The sequence below is a fragment of the Urocitellus parryii genome, chromosome 11 (genome assembly GCF_045843805.1).
Source record: "Urocitellus parryii isolate mUroPar1 chromosome 11, mUroPar1.hap1, whole genome shotgun sequence".
Taxonomy (NCBI): Eukaryota; Metazoa; Chordata; class Mammalia; order Rodentia; family Sciuridae; genus Urocitellus; species Urocitellus parryii.
The window spans coordinates 35,177,262-35,199,325 of record NC_135541.1 but is presented as its reverse complement, the minus strand read 5'-3'; the positions used below and the strand labels follow the sequence as shown (position 1 = coordinate 35,199,325).

At 34.3% G+C, this 22,064-nt stretch overlaps 1 protein-coding gene across 2 annotated transcripts in view; it reads left to right on the top strand.

Moving 5' to 3' along the window:
- The window catches only part of Nrdc (nardilysin convertase), an 85,487-nt gene that overhangs the window by 16,105 nt on the left and 47,318 nt on the right, over positions 1-22,064 (top strand). The window contains exons 2-6 of one of the 2 annotated variants that reach the window (XM_026381745.2): positions 4,342-4,672; positions 7,299-7,432; positions 8,395-8,464; positions 8,622-8,703; positions 9,579-9,732. In XM_026381745.2, the coding sequence (XP_026237530.1) occupies positions 4,342-4,672; positions 7,299-7,432; positions 8,395-8,464; positions 8,622-8,703; positions 9,579-9,732 (771 nt within the window). The remainder of the gene's footprint in view (positions 1-4,341; positions 4,673-7,298; positions 7,433-8,394; positions 8,465-8,621; positions 8,704-9,578; positions 9,733-22,064) is intronic. The other variant, XM_026381752.2, reaches the window with a different exon arrangement.

The window sequence follows — 22,064 nt, the reverse complement described above, 5'->3', positions numbered from 1 at the left end:
CATACAATATTTGTCATTTTTGTGTTTGACTTATTTCACTTACCATAATATCTTCAAGGCTTATCCATATAGCTTGTGTCAGAATTTACTTCTTTTTAAAGACAAATATTCTATTGTGTATACACCACATTTTGTTTGTTCTCCCATCAATGGACATTTGATTTAATTCCCATGTCTTTTGACTTGTGAGTAATGCTATGAACATTGCTTTACAAATACCTGTTTTAGTCCCTGCTTTAGATTCTTCTGGGTGTATATCCAGAAGTAGAATTATTGTATCATATGGGAGACATGCTATTTTTTTTTGTTTTCCCAGTGTATTAATATTGCTGTGTTAACAATCCACTTCAAAACTTACAAGCTCAGAGCAATGATGGTTTATTATTTCTTAGAATTCAGAGGAATGACTGGCCAGTTTTTCTGCTCCTTTTACTGGTGCTTACGTGTGATAGCCTTCATTTGGTGGGTTGGTTGGTATAGGGTGACTAAGATGGCTTAAATTTCACTTCTAAGGCCTTGGTGAGACTGCTAAAGGATGGACCTCCTCTCTCTGCATGGTTTCTTAATCATACTCTAACTTGAACTTTACATGGCAGCTGAGTCTCCAGAGTGAAGGCAGAAGGTACAAAGCACCTGAAGCCCTAGGCTTCAGATTCAGATCTTAACATTAATTTTATCACATCCCATAAGATAAAGCTTACAAAAACTAGCCCATAGTCAAGATTTGGGAAGAATGAAACTCCAAGTCATGCTGGGAAGATTGACCAGGTTATGTTAGGAGCTATATCCATAGGTGAGAAACACTGAGGGTAGGAAAGGACTGCCATTTGCAAAGTGGACTTCTAGTGAGTCTTAAATGGCGTGTGTGTGTGTGTGTGTGTGTGTGTGTGTGTGTGTGTGAGAGAGAGAGAGAGAGAGACAGACAGACAGACAGACAGACACAGGGGATTGAACCAGGGCCTTGAATATACAAGGAAAGTGCTCTATCGCTGAGTTACTCCCAGCTCTATTGAGTCCTAAATGGGTTGGCATGGTCTTTTCTGTTTTAACAAGTAGAGATGACATGAATTTCTGAAGCCTAATCATTTGCTGAAATTATATTGTACCTTGCAGTTTGTTGCCCTTTTTCTCTCCTCCTTTCTCCTCATCCCACCTTTTCTTTTTTCTTTTTTTCCCTCTACTTTCTCTGTCTCCTAATATGGATTTGATTTCTTTCATGCTTTGATGGGCAGAATAGTACTTAATACTTTACTGACTGCTTAAACTAGGTCTACAGGCTTTAAACTGCAAAGTTAGCTAAAGTTCCAAACATGCCATATAGTAATTAATGATGTAGAGTCCAGTCTTAAATTGTTAATTTCAGGCCTGGATAGTCAGTGCTAAATTTTTTAGGTTAAAAGAGGGTACTTCATAGGAATGTCATCCTCTCTCCCCATGTAGACCCCAAGTGTTTTTAGATTTAAATAGACAGTTTTTTGTTTTATTTTGTTTTGTTTTGCACTGGGGTTTGAACCTAGGGCCTCATGCATGTTAGGTAAGCACTCTACCACTGAGCTAAGTCCCCAGTCCATGAAAACTGTTTTAAAATTTGAATAACCAAAAATGGATTCCTAACAAAATGTTGGTTTATTAAGAAATACATAAAAATGAGTGCTAGGTGTTTTGTTATAAAGGAAATACTACCATATTCTTAATTCTGGACATAGTTCAGAATCTCTTTTAGTCTGTTTTGTCAGTACAGGAGTAGTGGGAGAATAAATGAAATCAAATTAATGAAGACAGGTTGAATTAGCTAGAAGAGAGAAGTTTTCTTAGACATTTTAGAAATATCCATGTACATATTTATGCCCATATGTATAAGTACCTAATTACCAACATTGCTACAGTGAAAATTTTTTATATATCTTTGCTCAAGAGTGTGAATACTTCCATGAAAGACCTAGAAAGACCTAGAAGTTAAGTACAGTTTATATTTTTTTAAAAGTAGATATGACTTTTTCCCTACCAAAAATGCTGTACCACTTGATATTTATCAGCAGTGTGTGGAGAATACATTGTTCCTTGTCAATATTGGATAGCAATAATTTTTTGTATGTATTTAATATGTTGGATTAACAATGGTTTGATTTGATTATCTTGGATTCCTGGTGAGAATTGAGCATCATTTTATTGATTGAATATCATATTTTTTCTTGAAATGTGATTTATTTTATATAAAAGGGAGATAAATCCATGTGTTCATTCTTTCATCTTGAGCCAGAGACCTTCTTCCATGTCTTTCTTTGCATGTTATTCTTCCCAGTTTCTGCTTGATTCTTTTCTTCTTCAAGACTTCCAGTGTACCTTGTTTCAGAAGCCTTCCTAACTGCTTTCTTTTTTCTAAAACATTCTGTGTTTACCTCTGTCAATCTGCATTGTACTGATTTGATTGTCTAATTTACTGATCAGTGAGTACCTAAAGGACTATAGGATTGTAGTTTTTCTTCTCCTTTCTTTGGTGGATTGAATCCAGGGCCTTATGCGTGTTAGACAAGCACTCAACTACTCAGCCACATTTCCCAGCCCCATTTTTAAAATTTTTATTCTAATATAGCATTAGTTTCTAATACATAAAGATGGGAGAGCAGTCTCTTCTGGGCACCTAGTCATCAAACTGCCACAGTAGTTTTATTAAATAATAATCAACATCCTGTGGTTCTAGCAGTCATTGAATTTAATTTTCTTAGGGATGTAACAGTTTCTTAAGTCTAAAAAGGCAGCTTTGGAAACTTATGTCAAATATAACGTAGAAATACAACAGAGGTTAAGTTTTTGTGATTTTTGCTTTAATACTTAAGTTGGCGTCACCTGTATATTGAAGGATGTTTCTCTTAGGCTAGATCTTCAAGTAATGTAGAATGTTTACTTCTAAACTAAAAAATGGAAGAGGCTAAAATGGTGGGTGTGATGTGTGTGTTTAACTTCTAAAATGTGTTTTTTGAATATGTAAATATATAGATATAGTTTGGTTCAAAGTGAAGTGGGTCCCTTCATTTCCCTCAGAAACTGATTAGGTTTTGAAGTTTTCTCCCAGGTCAACCAATTTGGTTTACAAATGCAGGAGTTCCCCTTATCAATGGAGGATTCATTCTGTAGCCTCCAATGGATGCTTGAAACCACAAATAGAACTGAACTTTATGTATATTATACATAAATACAAAGTTTTCTTTAATAATTTTATTTACTTATTTTTATGTGGTGCTAAGGATCGAACCCAGTACCCCACACGTGCTAGGTGAGCACTCTACCTTGCTGAGCCTCCACCCAACCCTATGTACACAAATTTAATGTTTTTTTCCATCTTAACTCCTCCCCAGTCATTTATTATACATTATGACCATGACTTTTGCAGTTTTTAAAAATATTTTGTTTAGTTGTAGTTGGACACATACTTTTATTTTTATGTGGTGCTGAGGATAGAACTCAGTACCCACACGTGCTAGGTGAGCGCTCTACCACTGAGCCACAACCCCAGCCCATAACTTTTGCATTTTGATATGTGACAACAAAAGTTGTGTGGAATTATTTTTGCTTCTTCACATTTCATAAATAGATTTGTTATTACTGTAGATCTTCGCAAACCTCAGCATGCATGTATGTATGTATGTGTGTGTGTATGTATGTATGTGTGTGTGTGTGTGTGTGTGTGTGTGTGTGTATATATATATATATATATATTAATTTAGTTGAGAACTTTCACCTTCTCACTTAAAGGAAGTACTTTGTGGCTTCTCTTGGCGTATCTGAATTATTAACATCATCACTCTTGTGTTTGGGGGACCACTGAGTAAATTAATGGTTACTTAAACATAAGCACTATGATATTGCAGTAGACCATCTGATAAGCAAGACAGTTACTAAGTGACTAATGTGTAGGTATTGTATACACAAAGAGATAATCACTTCTTAGGCTGGACAATAGCAGGATGGTGTGATATTTAAGAACAATGTACCTTTTAAAATGTATAAATTAGGGATGGGGTTGTAGCTCAGTGGTAGAGCACTTGCCTAGCATGTTCGAGGCACTGTGTTCAGTTCTCAGCACCACACAAAAACAAATGTCCATCAACAACTAAAAAACATTTTAAAAATGTATTAATTAGTACTTTGGGATCATGATTAGGCAAATCAAACTGCAGATAAGTTGGGGGTGTGCACTCTCGTATTCATTTTTTGTGTATGTGTGCGTGTGTGCATGCATTTGTGCTTGACATTTTTTTCCTTAAATTTCACCAAGCTCATCGCTTGTATTGGGCTGATGAATGAATGGCTGAATCAAAATATTTTATGATTTTTTTTCAGATACATCAAATTACGGAATGGCTTGCAGGCACTTTTGATTTCAGATCTAAGTAATATGGAAGGTAAAACAGGAAATGCAACAGATGATGAAGAGGAGGAAGAGGAGGAGGAGGAAGGAGAAGAAGGAGAAGGAGAAGAAGAAGATGATGAAGAAGATGATGATGATGAAGATTCTGGGGCTGAGATAGAAGATGATGATGAAGAGGGTTTTGATGATGAAGGTGAATTTGATCATGATGAGCATGATGAAGTTGATCTTGATACAGAGGATAATGAGTTGGAAGAATTGGAAGAGAGGGCAGAAGCTAGGAAGAAAACCACTGAAAAACAGGTGTGAGTCATGTCTATTATTTTGTCCTTTTCAAATCTGGGAATTCTTTGGGATAACTTTTAAACTCATGCTTTATTTCTTACCACCCAAAAGGAAGTAAATGTTTTTCTTTTGAACTTCAGTAAATGTCTATTCTGTATTCTATATAAGGATTATATTTTGAAAACATTTTGCACTGATTATAAAAGTAATGCTTGTTATAGAAACCAATGTTATATTAAACCTGGGTTCTAATTCTGAATATCTGAGGTATTCTGAAAACAAAACAAAATTCTTAATAACCTTTCAGAGGTGATCAGTGGTAATATATGAATTTATGTGTATTTGTGTACCTTATATTTTTAAGAACAATTGCCAAGGGGTGAGGATCTGTATAATTCTTAGCCTGAGATAAAGGAATAAGAGTGTATTCTTGGAGAAACTAGAAAAAGATGAAGGAAAGAATGAGGCCAGTAGTGTAGAATCTTCCTCTGCACCATGTGGGTAATTTCTATCTAGATAATTGAATTGACTTAGCTATTTTTGTGAAAAGCATCAAAGGTTGGGACAAATAATTATATTACAACAGTTTAATAGAAAGGGAGTTGAACTTCATTTAATATATAATAGCAACCAATGAATAGTTATATAAGTCTTGATAGTAAATTTTTCTCACATTATTTTTTTGAAGCGTGCTTCCATTTTGCAGTAGGGAGTTCCCATGTTAGCAGATAATATTTTGGAGGCATTACAGTGGAATTGACCAGCAAATTAGTTTCTTGACTATTGATAACACATTCGACATGGTATAATTTACTTATGCAGGATTTACCATCAGATTATTAAACTAAAATTTAGGTGTTACATGAATACTTAAAAAGTCTTCAATGGTAAATTTTGTTTGTTTTGAGATGGGGGTCTTGCTATGTTGCCCAGGATGGTCTTCAACTCCTGGGCTCAGATGATTCTCCTGCCTCAGCTTCCCAAGTAGCTGGGGAGTATAGGCAGATATCATTGCACCTGGCTTCAATGATGTTTTTAAATGAATTGTTTGATAGTCACTCTTCCTAGAGAATATTTTTTTTAAAGAAAGAGTGTACCAGTTCTTTCAACCAAGTTGTTCAGGCTGTTGAGTCATGTCCCCTCCACCTCCTGTTTTTTGGGTACTGGGAATTGAATTCAGGGCAGTGAACCATTAAGCCACTTCTCCAGCCCTATTTTTATTTTATTTTATTTAAAGACAGGGTCTCACTGAATTGCTTAGTGCCTCACTTTTGCTGAGGCTGGCTTTGAAATTGTGATCCTCTTGTCTCATCCTCCGAGCCATTGGGATTATGGGTGTATGCTACCACATGCAGCCCTGAGTCATGTTTTTAAGGAACTTTTGCCCTTTACTACTAAAATGTTGAATTGTTTTTGTGTAGTATGATAGGCCAAGAGGTGTTAGCCTGAAAAGCTTTAGAGATGAAACTCAAAACACTGAAAAAAATGTGTGTGTGTGTGTGTGTGTGTGTGTGTGTGTGAGAGAGAGAGAGAGAGAGAGAGAGAAAGAGAGAGAGTCACCTGGTAATCTATAAGTCTTTATAAACAAATTGGGAATTAATAAATTCACTTTTAAAATAGATCTCATATTTCCAAATGTAGCAATAATAGAAAAGAAGAAGAATTGCAGAATTGTAAGAAAAATTATCGATTAGAAAGAACACTGATAGTCAGGAAACCTGGGTTCTAATTCTAGCCCTGTCCCTGTCTTTCTGGATGATCTTAGGCCTCCTTCCGCTTTTTTCCCCTCCCTTCCTCCCTCTACTAGGGATTGAACTCAGGACTGCTGTACTCCTGAACTATATTCCAGTCCTTTTTGTTTTGTTTTGAGACAGCATCTGACTAAGTTACTTAGGCTGGCCTTGAACTTGGGTCCTCATATCTCAGTGTCCTGAATAGCTGGCATTGCAGGCATGTTCCACAATACCTGCCTATGATCTCAGACCTTTTTCTTTTCTTTTTTTTTTTTTAAACAAAATTACATATTTCTTATCTATACAATTCCTTCTTTATCTGTCTTTCTGTAATTTCTGTCTGTCTATAAGGAGCTCTCCCCATGCTTTAGACTTCTTTATGTTTTCTTAATTGATAATTGTAGTTTAAATAGATCATTTTGATTCCAGAAGTAATGGGTACCCAAGTGAAAGGAAAGATTCCAAAGTTGTAACAGTGGAAAAATGATTTAGTTCACTGAATGAATAAGTGTCTGGAAAAAGAAACTCAAGTAGTTTAGTCTAGGTAAGAGATGGCTTATGAGTGGTATAGGTTTTGAAGTGTTTTAGGATTTAATTATTATTTGGGAAGTATGAACATTGTTTATGGTAAATATGAAAATTAATAAAGGAAATGGAAAGAAAAAATATAACTTTTTTTTGAGTCTCTTTGCCTAATTAAGAAATTTCTGAAACATGTTTTATTCCCTCCATTTTCTTCCTTCCCCCCAAAATGTTTTGATCTGAAAGTTTAATAAATTAGTAAAATTGAAATTTAAGTATGATATACACTGAATTATGATTTGTTCAGAGCTTTCTTAATTCTCAAGTATGCATTTCTCCATTATGAATTTCTTGGGTAGAAAATTCTCAAGTATGAATTTCTTTTCTAGCAATCGCAGAGCCTGTTTTTGCTGTGGTCAAAGCTGACTGATAAACTGTGGTTTAAGTCAACTTATTCAAAAATGTCTTCAACCCTGCTGGTCGAGACAAGAAATCTTTATGGGGTAGTTGGAGCTGAAAGCAGGTTAGGCATCAATTAAACATCACAGAACAGGTTAGACTGTGGTTGGAAGAAGTGGATATTTCCCCATGTTTTGACTGAGTTTATTATGTGCCTGAGTCTTCAAAATGAGATTTATGGTATCAAGTGAGGCTGTTTGGTTCTTCTTTAAACATACTTATGTTTTCTGACACATGGTTAGATTGTATGCCAGGTACATACTTTTTTTTTTTTTTGGTGGTGCTGGGAATTTAACGCAGGGGCATATATTCCACCACTGAGCTATATCCCCAGCCCCAGTTTTTAAAACACTCTTTTCCAAAGAAGGTAACCTATTTATCAATACCCCATTTTACCAAATGGATTAGCTCTGTAAAATTGACATTTATAAAATTTGAGAAATATTTGCTTTCCTATCTTCAATTATTCAAATTGACTGTTTTTCTTTCCTTTTTTGGTGTCCTTTAACTTACAGTGATTTAATGATATGCCCCAATCATTTTAACTGCAGAGTTTGGTATACCTCTTGGCCATCTATTTTGTTAAAAGGTTGATTTTCCCAAGGTATTGGGAGAATGTATAATGATAAGTAATATATGCTATATATGTTTAGTAAGAAGTGAAGAACTAAAAAGCCTCTTTAAAGTCTATTTCTGTCATTTTTTAATAGCTAAAGATTTTATCTTTAACCATTTACTTATTGTTTTTGTTCAGTAGATTCCTAAAACATTAGTTTACTCCCTATTTTAATAAAATAAAAACTTTCTAAGTAACATATTGAGAGATTTCACATCTAGTAACAGAGCTTTCAATTGCTTAATCTTTAATCAACCTAAATATGTTATTTCTGCAGATTTCCCCAATCTAATAATTCTAGGAACAAACTTGGTTCAGAATTCTGAAATGCTGACATGAAATAATATTTGGGTGGGTTGGCCAGTCCCTCTTCCTTTTGTTTCTGTCTGTTTCTGCTTTTTCCCCTCTAGGTCTGCACCTGTTCAGCATTTGGCAGGATGGCAAGTGGAGGAGCAGCAGGGTGAAACTGACACAGTTCTGGTGAGTTTCACTTTGCTGCTCCTCCTGATTCTCAGGGAAAGAATTTTGTTAGTTTGTATTGGAAAACTTCCATCTCCAAATGAATCCTTACAATGCGATGCTGATATTACTCTTTTAGAATTGACTCAACTATTTTTATGTGTTCTACTTACTCCAGTCTGCAGCGGCTCTTTGTGTTGGAGTTGGGAGTTTTGCTGATCCAGATGATCTGCCCGGGCTGGCACACTTTTTGGAGCACAGTAAGATCTTTCATTCCCCGGTGTTCCCCCACATCCAAATTTGTATGCATTGATTTCAAAGATAAGTAATTGGTTAGATACTTATATAAATATATATAAATATATATATGTATGATATATTTAACCAGAAAAGGAGCTAAGAAATCTTTGACTTATGAATATCACAGGGGTGATTTTAATTTTCTTTAGTATACTTATAATGATGATGAAAATGAAACATTTTAAAATACAGGCATTATTTTTCAAGTATGATAAAGACAACAGATTGGGAGATGATTGCTATTCATTAGGAATTGGTTAGCCCTTGTTGGGGAAGTCTGTTTGAGTGTTTGTAATGCCCAAAGATGTTAGAACACCAGAAATGCAGAAAATAAAAAGACATAATTAATATAAAAACAAAACAAAATAGAAAACTTTAGTTTAATTAGGAACGTACCTAAATAAAGTCTGTGTGGATGTTACATAGTTGCAAATATTTACATCCATACTTTTTTTGTGTGTGTGAATTACTCATTTAATTTTTCTAAGATATTTGAGAGGAAACTTTTTACTTTATTAGTTTTTATGGTAACAATTGTCATATATATATTGCTTGTGTTCAGTTTTAACCTTTTTATAAATAAATTGTGTATGCTTGACTTATTTTTCTTTAAAAATGAAGTGCTTGATTTTTCTTAACATAAAATATGTGAGCATTATAGAATGATGCAAAAACAGAAATGTAATAAAGAAAGTAAGTATTAATGAAACAACCATTGTTAATGCCTTGGAATATTTTCTTTCAAATGTTTTGCACATATAAGAAAGTTCATCCTTCGTAATAAATATATTGGCTATATTTTTGTGTTGTGTGACTTTCTGTTCTTTTCACTTAGTGGTATTCATGGGTAGTTTGAAATATCCAGATGAGAATGGATTTGATGCCTTCCTAAAGAAACATGGGGGTAGTGATAATGCCTCAACTGATTGTGAACGTACAGTCTTTCAGTTTGATGTTCAGAGAAAATACTTCAAGGAAGCTCTGGATAGGTAATTAAATCAAAGTGTATATTTTTTGAATATAAATATTAACATGTTAATACTTAAGATCTGTTAACTTCTTAAAAATGGAAATATTGGGTATGTTCTATGGTATTTTCAAGTAGTATTTTGATTCTATAGAATTATCAGAATATTTTATTTGGAAAAAAGACCTATTAAATACATGTTGACTCTTGTTCTAAAATAACTTAGTCTTTATATTAAAGAAACTCTTTGTAAATAGTATATTCTGTGTAGACTCTGTTGTAATTTATTGCTTATTTAGAATAAAGAAAAACAATAGAGATAAAATTGCTTATACTTTTAGAATCTAGAGATAACCAGTTGACAGATACTTTTTAAAATGTTTATGAAATAAAGTATATCCTTTTATAACTTATATTTAAAAATAAGATATAATTTTCACTTATAATTATTTATAAAACACAATTTCTAAGTGTCACTTATTATTTACATTGTATAGAAATATCATAAGCTTTTCAATTGGTTTATTCTTAGACAGTTGTTTCCAGTTTTCCAGTACTATAATTTCTGTACACCCTTAGTTATTATTTCTCTCTCCTCATTTTTTTTTTTTAAACTGGGGGTTAAACTCAGGGATGCTGTACAGTTCAGCTACATCTCCAGTCCTTTTTGAATTTTATTTTTAAAATTTGAGACAGGATCTTATTAAGTTTCTGAGGCTATCTTCAAACTTGAGATACTTTTGCCTCAGTTTCCTGAATTGCTGGGATTATGGGCATAAACCATTATTCTTGGCTCACACATTTATCTCTACTGAAAAAAATCCTACCAGAATTAATAAGAAGAATTCTACTGCATGAATGAGAAATTAACGTGAGTATCAAATCATAAATTAATGCCAGAAATGGTAGATAGTGGTAGATCATTACATATTACAAATATTATACTAAATGCTATATTATACTTTCACAGATAATAAAGAATTAAAAGCCTTAATGTCATTTGTAACATGCCCCTTATAATGTGGATCAAGTGCCAGTATTTTTTAATAGGTTGTAAAATCTAATAATGTCACAGAGGTCATATAATTTGATTATGTTTAGATAATTTCAGTAATAGCAAATAAGAATGAAAGCTGTCTTATCCTGGTGGTATTTGCTAATCCAATAAATTTGAACTTATTTATCAGTGTAGTAAGACAAGGGCCACAAATATAAAAATCAAGTATGTTCCCAAGGGGGGACGTCTCACCAGAGACTCTTTTCATAATAAGCTGGGACTCCAAAGGCTGTCCTCCCAAGTTAAGAAAAGGGATTGGTCATCCTGAGAAATTATTGAGTATGTTCAAAATGCCTCCTGAGTCTTCTGGAGAACCTGAAGCCTTCATTATGGTTCAGAATTGGGCAGTGTTCCTAGAAGATTAGAAGAAGCAAGTGTAAATCCTCTTAAAAAGAAGATGCCTTCATTCTAGGTCTTACATTGTTCCTATAAGTAGTTTTTCAAGTAAAATGACCAACTCTCAGTAAAAAATAGACAGATACCCTGGAAAACAAGACAACGTGAGTTAGAATAGATAACAGAAACATATTAGAAATTTCAGACATTGGAATGGTGACATCCAAGTCATAAAAATATGCTATTTTTTAAGAAAGGAAGGACAAATTTGAATATACTTGAAAGGAGTAAGAAATTATCAAGTATGAACTGGGAAATTTAAAAAATGAAAAAGAACATTTTGAACTGAAGTATTATAATTGAAATTGAAAGTGTAATGCACATGTTTAATAAGTATAGCTGAAGATAGAATTATTAACTGGAAGAAAGGTCTGAAGAAATTAACCCAAATATAGCATAAAAACATGAAGAGTATGGGACACAGAAGATAGAGGGGAAAATGTCGAGTGTTTTTACTTGGAGTCCCAGAAGGAAGAGAGAGAAAAATGAAGTTAGAGACATTTGAATGCTCTATCATGGGAAGTTTTTTAGAACCTTGATGTGAGACAATCATTCAGAAGGTAAAGAAGTATAATAATTTCCAGAAGGATACATTAAAGGAAATTCACATGGAGAAAAACAGTAGTACTATAAAAAATTAAATGTAGAAATTCTTCACCAGATAGGAAAAATTCCTTCAAAGGAATATTAGCTATACCAACAAGTGACTAATATAACAGTAGTAATAGAAACTAAAATACAATGGAATATCCTTAATGATCTGAAAGAAAATAACTACCAGCTAACCACAAATTCTACACTAAACAGATATCTCTTATGAATCATAGTGAAATAGACCTTCATACGCCACCATAAGAACTTTCATGTTAGAAAAACAGGCTCCCTGGTTTTTTGTTTTTCCCTCTGCTCTCACACCACAGTCAACACAGACTTCTGTGACCTCCAAATGTATGGGGACTTTTCCCAATGACAAGCAAAGAATCAGTTCTACAGTGGACATCAGCTGTGTGTTCTTTAAACCAAGTCAGTTCTGATTAATTCAGAGAAAGTGTGAGCTCCCACAGATTGAGGGGTCAGTCTCCCAGAGTCCTACCTTATCCCTTTAGATGCCATCTAAAAGACCCAGGTGGTTTTACCTGTGTTGACTCATCAGCTATAAATCAGGCTTCCCACAATCCAACCCTCTTCTGTTTAGTTAATTTTCTTGAGTAGCTCATAAAACTCAATCAAACGCATTAAACAGTTTATTATAAAGGATTTTTACAAAGGATATAAATGAAGGGATGCAGAGGATAAGGGATAAGAGAAAAGGGGTTCACCACCCTCCAGAAACCTCCATATGTTCAATAATCTGTAAGCTCTCCAAACCCAGTCATTTTTTTAAAAGACTTCATTGCATATACATATGAATAATTTATTAAATTATTATCCATTTGTGGTCAACTTTCATCCTTTCTCCCCTATCCAGTGATTGAGAGGTGGGACTGAAAGTCCCAATCCTCTAATCCAGCTTTGATATATCTTGGGACCAGCTTCCATTCTGAAGCTAGCAGTCAATTAATTAGAATAGAAAAAGGCACTGTAACTTTTAGTTACCCATTAGGCATCTGCAGGTCCGAGTAAAGAATTGGTACTTTTAGAGTTCTAGGCTGTGAGGTGGGGTGGGGGGCTGACTTTGGGTAGTGCGAACACAACAGATCTGACCACTTTCCCCCAAAATCAAGCAGAGAAGTAATGGTGAAGTAGGAAAGGAATGTATTATTCAGTGTGACCACACTGGGAAATGGGTACTAGTGTTCTAAGCCCTGTCTTTGAGGAGCTAACAAGATCTTTGGGATTAAATGGGAAGAATAAAAGTTGAGGATACCAAGTATGCATAGTCTAGTAGACATGTTCACTCTTTGGTTTGGCTGATCATTACTACTGATAAGAGTGTTGTTGCTGCCTGGATGCAGTTTTGACTCTTCTTGCGAAGTGTTGATCAATCAGATGTGTTGTTCCTGGAATACAAGGTGACTGGAGAGTATGACTCAGAGAAAGCGCAAATCAGAAAGACAACATGGAGTTAGACCTTTCGATTTAGAGCAATGATTGGAAACTTCTAGGTTCTACTCAGATGGTCTGAAACACAACATTATAACACTAGCAGTTAACCGTGTATTGATTATGATGTTCCCGCCAGTGTTCAAAATATCTTAATTGTTCTTGTCTTGGAACCTTCAGCCTTGAAAGTGAAGGATTACCAGCTTTAGATGAACACTCCTTAAATGATTAACATGCCTACATGTAGAGTTTGGTAGGAATCTGACCCAAAGTTTAAGGTAGCAAAGAAGACCCAGAATGAAGGTAGAGATGCTTTTAGTTACCCATTAGGCATTGCAGGACCAAGTGAAGAGTCAGTATTTTTAGCAAAAGCAGCCTTTTAGACCCTATTTTGTCAGTTCAGGGATTCCAAGAATTTTGGGAGTTCTATGCCAGAAAATGGGTACAAATACCAAATATATAATTATTTCACAGTATCACAATTTGCCACTATCCAAATTTCTTTATATTTTTAGTTTTAGATGGACCCAAACTTCTCACTGAAGGAAATTTCTTTCTTTTTTTAAAATATTTTTTCAGACATTGAAGGACCTTTATTTTGTTCACTTTTATGTGTGCTGAGAATTGAACCCAGTGCCCCACACATGCAAGGCAAGCACTCTACCACTGAGCCACAACCCTAGCTCCTCACTGAAGGAAATTTCTGAAGAAAAAGTTTCTAAAGCATTTTTTTTTTTTTTTTAGTTTGAAGGAAAATGAAGGTCAGAGATACAAAAACAACAGCAACAACAAAAAAGATTGAAGAACAAAGAAAATAATTTTATGAGTGAATATAAATGAACATTGAGTAGAAGGCTGAGTTAGGAGAATTGCACGTTCAAGGCCAACCTGAGCAACTTGTCAAGAACCTGTCTCAAAATAAAAATGACTTAGGTTGTAGCTCAGTGGTAGAGTACCCTGGGTTCAATCCCCAGTATATCAAAACACAAAAACAATAAATATGAAGTTTTAAAACTCTACAGAATTAAAATTACTATAGCATAAGAACCAAAAATAAAAGAGAAAAAGTTTTGTAACGTATTGATATTACACATTGAGAAATTAAAGGATACGTGTGTTTTCTAAAAAACAAACAAACCAGATTTGATTATAAAACTTATAGACCAGTAAAGGAAAAATATTTGGAATGATTGGTAAACATTACAGATTCAAAGAAGAAAAAAATAAGAAACAGAATAAGTGAGACAAATTGTAAAAGTAGAAGGGAGTAAATAGATGCACTGTGTGTGTATATCAGTAATTCCACTAAATGAAAATGGACCAAGTTCCATTTAAAAGACAAAAAGAGGGCTGGGGATGTGGCTCAAGAGTGGTAGCATGCTCACCTGGCATGCGTACGGCCTGAGTTCGATCCTCAGCACCACATACAAACAAAGATGTGTGTCCACCGAAAAAACTAAAAAATAAATATTAAAATTCTCTCTCTCTTTAAAAAAATAAATAAAAGACAAAAAGAATATCAGCCTGGATTTTTAAAAAATCTAGTCAGACTCAGTTTTCAAGACTTAAATATAAGCCTAACGATGCAGAAAGATTGCAAGTAAAAATATCATAAAGTGGTATACCATGGAGATAATGTAAGAAGGACAATGTGTTTTTATTGGTATAGAAAAAAACAGACTTTGAAGCAAAAAGCAATTATTTTTTTTTTAAATTTTTTAATATTTATTCTTTAGTTCTTGGCGGACACAACATCTTTGTTGGTATGTGGTACTGAGGACCGAACCCGGGCCGCACGCATGCCAGGCGAGCGCGCTACCGCTTGAGCCACATCCCCAGCCAAAAAAAGCAATTATTATTGCCCTCAAGTCTCACTGCATATTGATAAAAACTAGTGAGGCACAGTTGTTTCCAGTATGAACAATGTTAATTAATTAGACACAGAAGAGTAAATAAAACCCAAAGGAAGAGGAAGGAATGGTAATAAAAAATAGACTGGAGGGCTAGACTGTATTTAGCAGTAGAGAGATTGCCTAGCATGTGTGAAGAAACCCTGGGTTTGATCCCCAGCATACACACGCATACAAAAAACATAAATAAATAAAAATAGTATAGGGAAATAAAATACAATAGAGAAAATTGGCCAAACCAAAGTATGGTTACTTTTAAAGATCAGCTTAGACTGATCAAGGAAAAAGGAGTCTCAAATTATGAAAATGATATCTGAGAGCAGGAACATTATTACTGATCTTACCAAAATAATAAGAATATGAAAAAACATTGAGAATAATGGCATATTAACAAATCAGATAAGCCAATGAAATGAACAAATTACTTGAAAGATACAAATTATTGAAATATTCTTAAAAAGACAAACCTGAGTAGATTTTTAATAAATTAAGAGATTTTATTTGTAATCAAAAAATATTTCAGCCACATGTGGTGGTGCATGCCTGTGTTATCCCAGCGGCTCAGGAGGCTGAGACAGGAGAATTGTGAGTTTAAAGCCAGCCTCAGTAAAAAACAAGGTGTTAAGCAACTCAGTGAGACCCCGAAAATAGGGCTGGGGATGTGGCTCAGTGGTTGAGTGCCTCTGAATTCAATCCCTGGTACCAAAAAAAAAAAAAAAAAAAAAAAAAAAAATTTCCAGAAGGAGTGAGGGAAGCTGAGACAGGAGGATCATAAGATCAAGGTCAGCCAACTTAGTGAGAGTTATCTTAGAATATAAAAAATTAAAAAGGGAATGTGGCACAGTGGTAAAGCATCTCTGGGCTCATTTCCCAGTATTGGGGAAAAAAAATCCCCCTCCAAAAGAAAAGTGTAAACCTAGATAGTTTCTTGATGAACTCTACCAATTTTTTAAAGAATCAACACTGATACTTCACAAACTCAAAAATAGAAGAGATCATACTTTCTAACTAACTATATTATGTTATTATTACTCTGATACCAGAACATAACAAGAAAAGGAAACTACAGGCCAATATCACTTATGAACATAGAAAACAACATTCCTCTAGGAAAAAAAAAAAAAGAAAAAACCGAAACTGAGTCTAGATTCATACCATGATCAAATTGCGTTTATCTCAAGAAAGCAAGATTAGTTTACAATTTGAAAAACCAGTCACTGTTATGTCACATTAATACAAAAAAGAACAAAAAACATTTCTCAGTCTGTAATCTCAATGTACATAGAAAAAGCATTTGAAAAACCCAGTACCCTTTCATGATAAAACCATTTAAAGTAGAAATAAAAGGGAGCTTACTCAATATGATAGAGGGCATCTATGAATAGCCTCCAAATAACATACCTAATGGTGAAAGATTGAAAACCAAGAAAGAGACAAAATTTTAACTCTTAATTATTTCTAGTCAACATTGTTGTGAAGACTAAAACCCAGGACAATTAGATAAGAACACAGAATGCAGGAAAGGAAGAAACAAAAGTCTCTTTTTGGATGAAATAATCTTGTGCAATGATTCTCATGCACAGTTACCCATATTTGCAATTTCATCTGTTCACTAAAAATTTATTTGTAATTTCAAAATCCATACTTGTAGGGCCCTTATGGGTCATTCATGGACATGTGGGGAGGTGAAAATTTTGAGCTAAGCATGCAATTTACACATAGTTGAACAAGGTGACATTATTAAAAAGTTCTCATGCAGAAATGACCAGAAGATGAAAATGCTAGAGTACAGAACAGTGTAATGCAAGAAGTTCTGGCACTGGAGTCAGTTGGATGGGTTTGAATCCCCTTGGCATCTGTTAGTATGGTGGCTTCAAACATGTTAACACTTCTGAACCTCATTCTCTATATGGTAAAATTTTAAAAATAGAACATACTGTGATATGCCTTTAGGATTTAAGATAATAATTTTTGTGTATGTGTACATGTATATGTACATATATATTTCCTCTAGGATAGATGGGTTCAGTATTCACTAATTCGGTGGTTGTCACAACTTTGGAGAACATAATTACCACAAATAACTAGAACTCCCTACATATGGAGAATCCTGCAGAATCCACAAAAGAACTATTAAAAATAATGAAGCATTCAGCAAGGTTTCAGGATATAAGATCAGTATGCAAAAGTCAGTTGGAGAGTTGGGTGCTATGCCACATGCTAAGGCAGGAGGATCACAGGTTTGAGGCTAACCTCAGTAACTTAGACCCCGTCTCAAAAAATAAAAGGGGGTAGGGATAGGGATGTAGCTTAGTGGTAGTACACTCTTGGGTTCAATCCCCAGTACCAAAAGAAAGAAAAAAAATTGGAATTTTATATAGTAGCAATGAAAATCCAAAAATGAAGTTATGAAAATAATTTCTTTTATATAGGATCTAAACTAATAAAATACTTAGGAATAAATTTAGCAAAATAAATGCAATATTTGTGTGTGGAAAATCACAAGAAAGTGTTGAAAATAGAAAACCTAAATAAATGGAAAGTCATGGTCCAGTGGTCCTAGATTGTAAGACAATATTTTTAGGATGGTAGTTCTTTTCAAATCTGCCTGCAAATCCAATCATGTCAAAATTTCATATGCCAGTTTTGAAGAATCAGTGAACTGATCTTAAAATTTATGTGGAAAGCAAGAGACCAAAAATAGTCAAAAGTGTCTTTTAAAAGAATAAAGTTGAGGGGCTGGGATTGTGGCTCAGCGGTAGAACACTCGCCTAGCATGGGCGGGACCGGGGTTCGATCCTCAGCACCACATTAAAAAAATAAAGGCATTGTGTTGTGTCCATCTACACCTTAAAAAAATGAATATTAAAAAAAGAATAAAGTTGAAGGACTCAAACTTCGCCAAATTTACTGAAAGCTACAATATGGTACTGGCATAAGAATGGACTTTGATCAGTGTGATAAAATTGAGACTCCAGAAATAAGCCTTTATATTGATAGTCATTTGCCAGGTGCCAAGACAATTCAGTGGAAAAAGATTTTTTTTGGACAAATGGTGCTGGGACAACTGGCTATCCATCTGCAAAAGTATAAACCTGGACTCTGTATTCATACTATCTACAAAAATTAAACTGGCCATAGACTTAAATGTAAAAGCAAAAATTATAAAACTCTTTGAAGAAAAACATAGGTATAAATCCTTGTAATGTTTTAGACATCAAAAAACAAAAGAAATAAAGGAAAATCCAAATAAATTAGGACTCACTAAAATTAAAAACTTTTTTTGCTTTAAAGAACCCTATGAAAAAAGTGAAAAGACAATTCACAGCATAGAAGAAAATTCCTGCAAATCACATATCTGATGAGATAATCTAATATCCAGAATATATGTAGAACTCTTAGAGATCAGCAATAAAAAGACAACCCATCTTAAAAGTGGGGCGCAGTGACACATGCCTGTAATCCCAGCAGCTCAGGAAGCTGAAGCAGGAGGATCGTGAGTTAAAAGCCAGCCTCAGCAAAAGTGAGGCTTTAAGCCATTCAATGAGACCCTATCTCTAACTAAAATACAAAATTTTAAGGTTGGGGATATGGCTCAGTGGTCCAGTGCCCGCGAGTTCAATCCCTTATAACCCCCCCCCTTGTAAAAAGAGAATTTGAATAGACATTTCTCTAAAGAAGATATGCATATGGCCAATAAGTATATGAAAAGATATTTAATATTACTAGTCACTAGGGAATTGAAAATCAAACCACTAAGGAGATACTTCACACCCACTTCAAAGAAGGAAACAATACTAATTATTGTTGACAGGTATGTGGTGAAATTGATGGTGGTACAGTTCCTTGGAAAACTGGAAACCCATCAGAAAGTTGAACAAAAAATTATTACTTAAATTTTTTTTTACATGACAGTGATATTTTGAAATAGCACCCATACATGGAATAGGTACTTGTTCCAATTTGTAGTTGTATGTAATGAGGAGATTCTTTGGTCATGTGTTTATATATGAGGATAGGAAAGATAGGTCTGGTTCATTCTGTTTTTTCTATTCCCATCCCTGCCCCCCCCCCCCACCTTCATTCCCTTTTGTCTAGTCCAATGAACTTCTGATTTTCTCCTCCCTTGTTATAGGTTAGCATCCACATATCAGAGAGAACATTCTGCCTTTGGTTTTTTGGGGACTGGTTTATTTGATTTAGCATGATAATTGCCAGTTCCATCCATTTACCAGCAAATGCCATAATTTCATTCTTCTTCATGGCTAATATTCCATTATGTATATATGCCATATTTTCTTTATTCATTCGTCTGCTGTAGGGCATCTAGGCTGGTTCCATAGCTTGGCTATTGTGAATTGACCTGCTGTAAGTATTGAAGTGGCTACATCACTGTAGTATGCTGATTTTAAGTCATTTGGATATAAACCCAGGAGTGGGATAAGAGGGTCAAATGTGGTTCCATTCCAGGTTTTGTAAGGAATCTCCATACTGCTTTCCAGAGTGGTTGCATCAATTTTGCAATCCCACCAGCAATGTATAAATGAACCTCTTTCTGCTCCTCCTCACCAACATTTTTTGTTGCTTGTATTCTTGATAATTGGCATTCTGACTTAGGTGGGATAGAATCTCAGTGTAGTCTGATTTGCATTTCTCTAATTGCTAAATATGTTGAACATTATTTCATATATATTTTTTACCATTCGTATTTTTTCTTCTGTGAAGTGCCTGGTCCATTCCTTTTATTGATTGGGTTATTTGTTTTTCTGGTGTTAAATTTTTTGTATATCCTGGAAATTAATGCTCTGTCTGAGGTGCTGGTGGTATAAAGATTTTTCTCCCATTCTGAAGGCTCTCTGTTCATGTTCTTGATTGTTTCCTTTGCTTTGAAAAGCTGTTTGGTTTGATACCATCTAATTTATTGGTTCTTGATTTTCCTTCTTGCACTTTAGGAGTCTTATTGAGGAAGTTGGTAGAGAGTTGGGCCTATTTTTTCTTCTAGTAGGTGCAGTGTCTCTGGTCTAATGCCTAAGTCCTTGATCCACTTTGAGTTTTGTGCAGGGTGAGAGATAGATTTTCATTCTACTACTGCTTATGGATTTCCAGTTTTCCCAGCACCAGTTGTTGAAGAGGCTGTCTTTTCTCCATTTTATGTTTATGGCACCCTTGTCTAATGTGAGATAACTATATTTATGTGAGCATGACTCTGTGTCTTCTAATCTGTTCTATTAGTCTTCACTTCTGTTTTTGTGTCAAATTCCATGCCATTTTTATTATTATGACTCGGAAGTATAATTTAAGGTCTGTGTCGCTATTCTGGGCCTCTTACTTTTTCAAATGAATTTCATGACTGCTTTTTCTATTTCTATGAGGAACATCATTGGAATTTTAATAGGAATTTCATTAAGTCTGTATAGCGCTTTTGGTAGTATAGCCATTTTTGACAATATTAATTCTGCCTATCCAAGAACATGGAGATCTTTCAGTCTTCTAAAAGGTCTTCTTAAATTTCTTTCTTTAGTGTTCTGTTGTTTTGTAGAGGTTTTTCACCTCTTTTATTAGATTGATTCCCAAGTATTTTATTTTTTGAGGGTATTGTCAATGGGGTAGTTTTCCTAATTTCTCTTTCAGTGGATTCATCATTGATACATAGGAATGCATTTGATTTATGGGTGTTGATTTTATATCCTGCTATTTTGCTGAAGTCATTTATGAGTTCTAGAAGCTTGCTTTTTAAAAAAATGTTTATTTTTTTAGTTGTAGTTGGACACAATACCTTTATTTTATTTATTTATTTTTATGTGGTACTGAGGATCAAACCATGTAAGACAAGTGCTCTACCGCTGAGCCACAACCTCAGCCCCTAGTTCTAGAAGCTTTCTGTTGGAGGTTTTTGGGACTTCTAAATATAGAATCATGTCTTCAGCAAATAAGAATAGTTTGAGCTCTTCCTATTCGTATACCTTTAATTTCTTTCTTTTGTCTAATTGCTCTAACTGGGGTTTCTAGGACTGTGTTGAACAGTAGTGGTGAAGAGGGCATCCCTGTCTTGTTCCAGTTTTTAGAGGGAATGCTTTCAATTTTTCTCCATTTAGAATGATGCTGGCCTTGGGTTTAGCATATATAGTGTTTACAATGTTGATATATTGATCAAAAAATTATTATATGACCTAGCAGTTGTACTTTTAGTACATAATATCGTCTACACAAAATCTTGTGCATGAATGTTCGTTGTAGCATTTTTCATAACAGGGCAAATGTGGAAACAGCCCAAATTTCTATTAATTTATGAATGAATAAATAAAATATTTCAAACAATGAAATATTACTTGTCTATAGGTAATGAAGTTTGATACATGCTACAGTGTGGATAAACCTTGAAAACATTATATATCAAGTGAAAGAAGCCAACCCAAAAAACAAAACAAAACAACAAAAAGAAAAAAATCCATTTATATTAACTGTTCAGAATTGATAACCACTTGTTGTCCAGAGCTTGGGTAAGGGAAAATGTAGAATCACTCTTAAAGAGTACAGTTTCCCTAGTTATATACTTTAAAAGGGGAGTTCTATGGTATGTGAAAATTTTATTTTATTTATTTATTTTTGTGATAATGGGATTGAACTCCAGGGCCTCACACATGCTAGGCAAGCACTATATCACTGAGCTACATTCCCAGGCCAAATTATATCTTGATGCAAACAGAATTTTAAGATAGCTTAATGTTCATTTTTTGGAAAAACAAAACAAAACAAAAATACCAGTCATAGATAAGCCTTTCATAAGACTGGTCAAGAAAAAACATCTATGTGCAAATATCAGGAATGAAAATAAATATGCTTTTGCAGATATTGAAAGCATAATAAGATTTTTTTTTTTTAGTTGAAGATGGACCCAATACTTCTATTTTATTTATTTATCCTTATGTGGTGCTGAGGATTGAACCT